A 10000-nucleotide genomic window follows, 5' to 3' on the forward strand; every position below is an offset into this window, starting at 1 on the left:
CTTCGAAATGAGGTTAATTTGAAATAAGCTACAAAATAAATCTTACAGCCATATCAGATTTCATCATAGCCCCATCACTTTCCTTTTGTAATGATGGGTTGCATATGCAGCTGCGCATGCTCTGTACAGCTTAAACTCATGTCGGTCCTTTTAACCCTCTAATTATGCCGCATCTCTAACAATTTCTCTGCAATTTCTACTGTCCTTTGAATGATTGTTAATGTGAATTCCACAGACTCAGAAATCTTCATGAGAATGTTTTGATATTTCTAAAGTAGATGATAAATATGTTTTCTAAGATAAGATGTAGGAATGGAACAGAAAATTTTTCTGATTAATAACAGGAAATAGAATGGTTTGTGTAGAAGTAACTAGTTGTTGTTATTGAAGCGATCATATATATTCTGTGCTAAGTAATGTGGGGGGGGGGGGGGTTGATGGTCCTTGTCCGAATCCCAGTTGTAATTTGAAAACCAAAATTTCTGAGATAGTAGCGTCAAATATCAGGTTTTCTAAGGCTCTGAAAAAAAGGCTAATAGATTTCTATGGGGATTTGCTGAATCATGAGACAAAAGACGAAATAACATTTTATTTCAACGTTAAGTTTGATAAACTGAAATCTTACAAAATGTTTTCTAGAATCATTCCGACAGGTCTAAATTTTTTTTCTGAGAATATTTCTAGCATTCTATGTCGCCTCTTTTGTATAGTTCAATATTTCAATATTTTCTGAAAACTAGTACACCAGTTAATTTTGATGATAGATATAATTTAAAGATAATATTAGTTAACACATTTGAAAAGATATATTATTTCTTGTAATTCACAGACATATTTTCATATGGAACTGAATTTAATTTCTATTCAATATTTACTGCACACAACGCAGGTTAATTCTTGACCATTGACATACGGTGGACATGGCAATGAACCACATGCAGCCTGAACGAAATATAATCTAACTCCGTCATCGTCTCTGTAACCGGCTGGATCAGCTTCTGGTGCATAGTCCACGCACACATATTCTTGTCTGGCCATCAAATATCCTGAATACTCAGTTGTCCAACCAGGGTAACACTGTGTCCTGGCTGGTAACATCATAACAACAGCAGGCTGGCGTGTCAAACAGACAGCACACGGAACGTTGTGATCATGAAGTGATTTAGCATTAGCAAAAGAAAAGAGTTTATTAGTTGGGTACCAGCCCAGTTCATATTCACTCCCATAAATGTAACCACCCTCTTCAACTTTTGTAGTATAATTGGCCCAAATAGGATCGTTAGGTAGACATAAGAGATTACTTCCGCCACCTGAATGGTCATACCATTGTCCACCAGCCACACCTAGAATTGGTAAGAATAAATCAAGGAAAAAAGATATTAAGTAAAGTTATACATGAAATACCGGAAACATTGATTACAATTTGACACTTAAAAGAAGTCATGTTTAGTCACGTGTGAACGAATTGTGGTGTATATGTTAGTGTTTATGTGAGTGTAAGCTGTGTGTTGCTGTATGAATGTGCGCATGTGTTCGCAGCTGTGCGTTTGTCTTCTCTTCAAGTGTGTGTGTATTTGTGTGTGTGTGTGTGTACGGTTAGGTATTCGGGGTTGTGATGTGTATTAGTATGTATGTTTGCATGGGGTAGATGTTTGAGCGTGGATGACAATAGATGGAGAAAGGAAAAGGATTTTGTAACGCATGTAGTCGTGTTTTTCCGAAATGGAAAAGATGGAAATTGCAGGTGGTTTGATTAGAACAATACGAGAGACGGCGAAATGCAGAGAATTCGTTGGGTGAGAAGTGATGAAGTGTTGTTTAGTCGACCATAAGGGCGTGGATGGCTAAATCTATCGGTTAGTCTCGGACGAGTCAGGCCTATATAGTCATTATAATGACTCAGATTTTATTTCATGCAATACATGGACTGGGTGGGGGTGGGGAAGGGGAATTTTGAAGTTCATTGATGGCGTAGTGCTTAAGATGAATGGACAACAGAGTTGGCAACCGATAAAGGATATGTGTGGGGTTTATAGAGAGCAGATTCACAACATTTTCAAAGGATGTGAGGGTGGTTGGAGAAGAGATGTAAAGCAGTAGCTTTGAATTGGAAGTGTCGACAATTAATGAGGTGAGGTGGTGCATGAAAAGAGAAAGATTTGAGGTATAGGACGATTTCGCTGAGGCGGAGAAGAATAGAAGTTCACTCTGTACTCAGTTGTGTTCTCTCAGTAATACTTAGTCTCTCTATACTTTACTTAATAAATACAGCCCTCAGTTAGCTTTTTCCATTAGTTACAGTATGTGGTTTGTCCAGTCCACATTGTACATTGTGTGTTCATTTCATTAAACATTTACTGTCAGTCATCAATTCCAATAGACTCCGTTCAATTTAGTCTATAACGACAATCATTAGGCACTTTAGTTAATGTTAGTCAAGCTGCCACTCTTCACCTGTGGTCACACACGTACAATACCACCATCCATTGCCAGTACAATTGATAACCAGTAAGGAGGTTCGGTATTTGATATCTACGATCAATACCAGCCAGCCTATACCTGACTTCAGTCTCGCCCCTATCTATAATTTCAAGTACAGATATCTATATTCTGTGATTAGATAACATCCTTTTCACTTGGTCCATAGTAGACAAGATATAAAATTCTGATTTGACCAAACACCTACAAAGGAGTAAGCAGTTCGCGTACTCTCTATAGGGCCTATAGGTATCGTTTGAAACGTGATACGTCATCAGATGATTTGCTGGAGTGTGTGTGCGTGTGCGTGAGAGAAACGGAGAGAGAAGGGGTGACACAAAGAGAAAATGAGAGGAATAAAGAGAGAAGAGAAAGATAAAAGGAGGATAGAAGTATAGAGTATACTAACCATCATATACAAGCTTTGAATAAGGAGGGCAACTTGTTCTGCCCCACCGGGTATACAATGATCCAAGACCGGGTTCTGTGAAATTAAAATGAAAGAATGTAGTTTAATAGGAAGAATTCTTGAATCCTATGCAAAGAAGTCGTTGGATAGGAAGGAATTGTCTTGTACGATATAAAATTAGTTCTTACTTGGTGTGTCATCAGGTTTATCGTCAAGAGATTTCTTGGTGATGAAACGGTTCTGTGAAAAAAATAGAGTATTTACTATCGTTTAGAACTTAAAACGATGCAATATATATACGTGTATTTATATATATACACACATACATACACATATATCTTTCTATATATATATATATATATATATATATATATATATATATATATATAAAAATGAGAATGTCTGTCTGTCTGTCTGTCTGTCTGTCTGTCTGTCTGTCTGTGTGAATCCCTAAAACTCGAGAACTACGCAACCAATTTCATTCAAACTTTACACATGCCTTACTTAGGGTTCCAGTTGTGTTTTAGTCAAAAAAAATTATTAACTTCTTGCAGAGTTCGAGCACACGGCAACATAATATCTCCTCCACTATTTAAGTATTACGTGTCAAAAGTGAAACAAAAACACTCATGTCAAATACTTTCACTTTAAAAATGAAACTATTCCACTAACTGAAACAATCACATTTCGATACTGTAGTGACAGATACTTTCACAGAGAGAGAAAGAGAGAAAGAGAGAGACAGAAAGAGAGAGAGAGAGAGAGATGTATATGTATACATATACATGTATATGTACACCATTTCGATACTGTAATGACAGATACTTTCAGAGAGAGAGAGAGAGAGAGAGAAAGAAAGAGAGAAAGAGAGAGAGAGAGAAAGAGAGAGAGATATATATATATAGAGAGAGAGAGAGAGAGAGAGAGAGAGAGAGAGAGAGAGAGAGAGAGAGATGTATATGTATACATATAGATGTACACGTATATGTATATATATATAGATCTATACATACATGTATATGTATACATATGTGTAGATGTATATATATATATATATATATATATATATATATATATATATATATATATATATAGATGTACATGTAATATGTACACATATATACATATATACATGCATACAGATATCTATACATATATACACCCATCACACACACATACACATGCACACAAACACACACATTAGTCATTTGTTTTCTTATCCAAAACTACGTCAAAAGTACTGAATGGATCTTTATGAAATTTGGAAATTATATTCTTTGCATAACGGCCATAACTCCCATGAAAATTCATATATTTTTGATGTTGATGAAATTTTAACCCGAACATAACAGATGAGCATTATTTAGAAAATGATGTCACACGTTATCGAGGCTACCATTCTTTCTGGATGTGCAAAATGGGATGACGTCTTTATTCCAAGAATTCCTCTTACTCCATCAGGAGCAGACATTCCTTTTACATTCAGAAGACTACAATTCCCCCTTCGTGTGACTTTTGCCATGTCCATAAACAAATATCAGGGTCAAACACTGTCTGTAGCTGGTCTTCTCTTGGAAGAGCCCTGCTTCTCACATGGACAACTGTATGTTGGCTGCTCAAGAGTGGGCAGCAACAAAAAACCTATTTGTATATGCTCCACAAGGGAAAACAAGGAACATAGTTTACAATGAGGTGTTATAATCACAACAGCAAGAAAGTATGTACATGATCACCTTCTTTTACGAAACTTCATTGACTTTCATATATTTATATTGATATACATATATATACGTGTGTTTAGGTGCGTGTGTGTATATACATCTCTATATATAAAGATGATGCGTAGTCTAGACGGCGTTTTTAGATTTCATTATTCTCTTTAACCCGGGCAACGCCGGGTATTTCTGCTAGTATATATATATATATATATATATATATATATATATATATATATATATATATATATATATATATATATATATATATATATATATATATATATATATATATATATATATATATGTCTGTGTGTGTATATACGTAAATATAAATATAGATAGATAGATAGATAAAACTTCCTTGGAAGAGGATGAATGGCGTTCAATCATATAATAATATAAATAATATAAATAATATTTATAATATTTTTATATATATATATATATATATATATATATATATATATATATATATATATATACACACATGTATATGTACATATATATGTATATCTCTATGCATACATATATATATATATATATATATATATATATATATATATATATATATATATATATATATATATAAATTATAATACAGGGTATCGAGAGATACCACCACGCTGAAAAAATACCAGTCAACACATGCAGGTGCAGAATCTTCCATTTGAAACTCAATTTGCAAGTGTACCTTCCGTATGGAATGCATGTGTATGAAAGAGTTCCATCGTTGTAATTAAATTAAATTAGTTTATAGTCAATCACTTTTCTTAGATGAATCATATTAGACCCTCAGATATACTTTAACCTAATGTAATATGAATATATATATATATATATATATATATATATATATATATATATCTATATATATATATATATATTAATTTGAAATAAGCTATAAAATAAATCTTACAGCCATATCAGATTTCAGTTTAGCCCCATCACTTTCCTTTTGTAATGATGGGTTGCATATGCAGCTGCGCATGCTCTGTACAGCTTAAATACATGTCGGTCGTTTTAACCATCTAATTATGCAGAATCTCTAACAATTGAATTAAAAGAAAAATTTCAAGATTTACCAACGTCCGTATTCTCTGCAATTGTTTAGAATTTACACTTAGGAAAATATTCGTGATTCAGAAAAGCGAATCCGGATTTACCCATCACAATAATTACAACGGGATTAGAATCACTAAGTAATCTTCAATGTTTATTACAACCTGATGTTGTTAACCGAATCCTTCGTCTATCTGAGAAATAGTCTACACACTCCAACATGCAATCATGAATGCTATTCCGTATAACGTGACAGTCACAACATCCCAACCTTCTTTCGAACAGTATCTGTGCTTGCCCTGACTATATTTGCTCTCTTTGCTCTGACTTTTATGTGTGTTGTAATCGTTTTACATGAACTGTATTTAATCTTCTGGGATTTATCCTTTCTTCGAGTCTTGTATGTTTACGTAGCTGTGTTAAATAAATCTGCTGTTAAAATGAAGCTATTTTTCTGGTTGATTTCATTTCTTATTCTTGTGTATCAGCGTTTAGTGTATGATGTGAGTGTTCTGTGCATCGAGTTTCATTTTGTCTTATTTTGTGGAGTGGTGGAAGGTTTGTGACATAGATATCGGTTGGCAGGACCAATACTTATTTCTACTGTCTTTTGAAGGATTGTTAACGTAAATTCCTCAGACTTAGAAATCTTCATGAGAATGTTTTGATATTTCTAAAGTAGATGATAAATATGTTTTCTAAGATAAGATGTAGGAATGGAACGGAAAGCTTCCCTGATTAATAACGGCAAAGAGAAGGTTTTGTGTAGAAGTAACTAGTTGTTGTTGTTGAAGCGATCATATATATTCTGTGCTAAGTAAAGTTAGGGTTCATGGTCCTTGTCAGAATCTGAGTTGTAATCTGAATACTCAGATGTCTGAGATCGAAGCGTCAAGTATTAGACTTTTTAAGGCTGTGCAGGAAAAGATGATATAATTCTATGGTGGTACTTCATTTGGGGGTTTGCTGAATCATGAGACAGAAAACGAAATGCTGTTAAACGAAATAACATTTTATTTCAACATTAAGTTTGATAAACTGAAATCTTACAAAATGTTTTCTAGAATCATTCCGACAGGTCTAATTTTTTTTTTCTGAGAATATTTCTAGCATTCTATGTTGCCTCTTTTGTATAGTTCAATATTTCAATATTTTCTGAAAACTAGTACACCAGTTAATTTTGACGACAGACATAATTTAAAGAAAATATTAGTTAACACATTTGAAAAGATATATTATTTCTTGTAATTCACAGACATATTTTCATATGGAAATGAATTTAATTTCTATTCAATATTTACTGCACACAACGCAGGTTAATTCTTGACCATCGACATACGGTGGACATGGCAATGAACCACAAGCAGCCTGAACGAAATATAAACCAACTGCATTTTCGTCTCTGTAACCGGCTGGATCAGCTTCTGGTGCATAGTCCACGCACACATAGTCATGTCTGCCCTTATGGCTATGACGCTCGGCCATCAAATATCCGGAATACTCAGTTGTCCAACCAGGGTAACACTCTGTCCTGGCTGGTAACATCATAACAACAGCAGGTTGGCGTGTCAAACAGACAGCACACGGAACGTTGTGATCATAAAGTGATTTAGCGTTAGCAAAAGAAAAGAGTTTATTAGTTGGGTACAGTTCTAGTTGATATTCAGTGCCATGAATGTAACCACCTTTTTCAACTCCGGTAGTATAATTGGCCCAAATAGGATCGTTAGGTAGACATAAGAGATTACTTCCGCCACCTGAGTGGTCCCACCATTGTCCACCAACCACACCTAGAATTGGTAAGAATAAATCAAGGAAAAAAGATATTAAGTAAAGTTATATATGAAATACCGGAAACATTCGTTACAATTTGACACTTAAAAGAAGTCATGTTTAGTCACGTGTGAACGAATTGTGGTGTATATGTTAGTCTTCATGTGAGTGGAAGCTGTGCATTGCAGTATGAGAGTGCGCATGTGTTCGCAGCCGTGCGTTTGTCTTCTCTTCACGTGTGTGTGTGTGTGTGTGTGTGTGTGTGAGTGTGTGTATGTGTGTGTGTGTGCGTGCGTGTGTGCGTGCGTGTGTGTGTGTGTGTGTGTGTGTGTGTGTGTGTGTGTGTGTGTGTACGGTTAGGTATTCGTGCTTGTGATGTGTATTAGTATGTATGTTTGCATGGGGTAGATGTTTGCGCGTGGATGACAAAAGATGGAGAAAGGAAAAGGATTTTGTAACGCGTGTAGTCGTGTTTTTCCGAAATGGAAAAGATGGAAATTGCAGGTGGTTTGATTAGAACAATACGAGAGACGGCGAAATGCAGAGAATTCGTTGGGTGAGAAGTGATGAAGTGTTGTTTAGTCGACCATAAGGGCGTGGATGGCTAAATCTATCGGTTAGTCTCGGACGAGTCAGGCCTATATAGTCATTATAATGACTCAGATTTTATTTCATGCAATACATGGACTGGGTGGGGGTGGGGAAGGGGAATTTTGAAGTTCATTGATGGCGTAGTGCTTAAGATGAATGGACAACAGAGTTGGCAACCGATAAAGGATATGTGTGGGGTTTATAGAGAGCAGATTCACAACATTTTCAAAGGATGTGAGGGTGGTTGGAGAAGAGATGTAAAGCAGTAGCTTTGAATTGGAAGTGTCGACAATTAATGAGGTGAGGTGGTGCATGAAAAGAGAAAGATTTGAGGTATAGGACGATTTCGCTGAGGCGGAGAAGAATAGAAGTTCACTCTGTACTCAGTTGTGTTCTCTCAGTAATACTTAGTCTCTCTATACTTTACTTAATAAATACAGCCCTCAGTTAGCTTTTTCCATTAGTTACAGTATGTGGTTTGTCCAGTCCACATTGTACATTGTGTGTCCATTTCATTAAACATTTACTGTCAGTCATCAATTCCAATAGACTCCGTTCAATTTAGTCTATAACGACAATCATTAGGCACTTTAGTTAATGTTAGTCAAGCTGCCACTCTTCACCTGTGGTCACACACGTACAATACCACCATCCATTGCCAGTACAATTGATAACCAGTAAGGAGGTTCGGTATTTGATATCTACGATCAATACCAGCCAGCCTATACCTGACTTCAGTCTCGCCCCTATCTATAATTTCAAGTACAGATATCTATATTCTGTGATTAGATAACATCCTTTTCACCTGGTCCATAGTAGACAAGATATAAAATTCTGATTTGACCAAACACCTACAAAGGAGTAAGCAGTTCGCGTACTCTCTATAGGGCCTATAGGTATCGTTTGAAACGTGATATGTCATCAGATGATTTGCTGGAGTGTGCGTGCGTGTGCGTGAGAGAAACGGAGAGAGAAGGGGTGACACAAAGAGAAAATGAGAGGAATAAAGAGAGAAGAGAAAGATAAAAGGAGGATAGAAGTATAGAGTATACTAACCATCATATACAAGCTTTGAATAAGGAGGGCAACTTGTTCTGCCCCACCGGGTATACAATGATCCGAGACCGGGTTCTGTGAAATTAAAATGAAAGAATGTAGTTTAATAGGAAGAATTCTTGAATCCTATGAAAAGAAGTCGTTGGATAGGAAGGAATTGTCTTGTACGATATAAAATTAGTTCTTACTTGGTGTGTCATCAGGTTTATCGTCAAGAGATTTCTTGGTGATGAAACGGTTCTGTGAAAAAAATAGAGTATTTACTATCGTTTAGAACTTAAAACGATGCAATATATGACAACATTTTCGGACAGCTTTTTATGAAGATGTGGGTAACGTCGACATCGTCCATTACACCAAATATGTTATATCGTGTTACGTCTTGGAGGTTTGCTTGAATTGCAAGCCTTTCTGTGTATCTGGTATTTCATTATTTCATGCTTTCATACGGCAAAGCATACACATTACGAAGACAGCTAATAACGCTGTTCATTGTCAAGAGTAGACTAATTTTACTAAAATTTCTGTTAATTTGAAGATAACTAGAAACGTAGACTTGCGTGATATTCTGCTGACGTACAAGAAAGCCCGACGCCAACCTTTCATGTACGGAGTCCTAATCCGTTGTTGGACATTTCCACTGCGTTCATATGAGAAACTGTCAAGGAAATATGATGCAATATTGAAAAGTTGCTTGAATTGAAGCAAAAACTCTGTTACCTTGATTTTCTTTAGCGTAGTTATCCATCATGATCAATGAAGAGTCGGACATTTCTAGCACTGGTGAATAATATTCCGGATTTAATCTCGAAAGTCAATATATCATTCGGCGTTCAATCGAGTATCACAAAAATTAGCAAGAAAGATGTTAAGGAACATACATAGTAGGTTATAAATTGGGTGCATACGAAAGAGA

General features: G+C 35.5%; 2 protein-coding genes across 2 annotated transcripts in view; both read right to left on the minus strand.

The window, feature by feature from the left end:
* Positions 1-714: 714 nt before the first annotated feature.
* On the minus strand, positions 715-5593 carry LOC149131705 (short-chain collagen C4-like). Its single transcript, XM_089337841.1, has 4 exons — positions 5522-5593; positions 3076-3127; positions 2888-2962; positions 715-1343 (listed from the first exon to the last, which is right to left on the minus strand). Exons 1-4 carry the CDS (start codon positions 5591-5593, stop codon positions 865-867), a joined length of 678 nt encoding a protein of 225 aa, XP_089193967.1. The 3' UTR covers positions 715-864.
* Positions 5594-6655: 1062 nt separating this feature from the next.
* LOC149131706 (short-chain collagen C4-like) overlaps positions 6656-10000 on the minus strand; it is a 5488-nt gene continuing 2143 nt past the window's right edge. The window contains exons 2-4 of the mRNA XM_089338442.1: positions 9273-9324; positions 9085-9159; positions 6656-7454 (exon numbers count right to left, since the gene is read on the minus strand). Of these exons, the coding sequence (XP_089194568.1) occupies positions 6955-7454; positions 9085-9159; positions 9273-9324 (627 nt within the window). The 3' untranslated portion in view covers positions 6656-6954. The remainder of the gene's footprint in view (positions 7455-9084; positions 9160-9272; positions 9325-10000) is intronic.

This window comes from Octopus bimaculoides, chromosome 20, assembly GCF_046866305.1.
Source record: "Octopus bimaculoides isolate indiv1 chromosome 20, ASM4686630v1, whole genome shotgun sequence".
Classification (NCBI taxonomy): Eukaryota; Metazoa; Mollusca; class Cephalopoda; order Octopoda; family Octopodidae; genus Octopus; species Octopus bimaculoides.

Bases quoted from the DNA above. Each gene is read 5' to 3' on its own strand.
- LOC149131705 (XM_089337841.1), bottom strand. From the start codon at position 5,593: ATGCGCAGCTGCATATGCAACCCATCATTACAAAAGGAAAGTGATGGG. The intron at 3,128-5,521 runs GTAAGATTTATT...TTTTTTTCACAG, and splicing joins AACTGAAATCTGATATGGCT to AACCGTTTCATCACCAAGAA. The intron at 2,963-3,075 runs GTAAGAACTAAT...TTAATTTCACAG, and splicing joins TAAACCTGATGACACACCAA to AACCCGGTCTTGGATCATTG.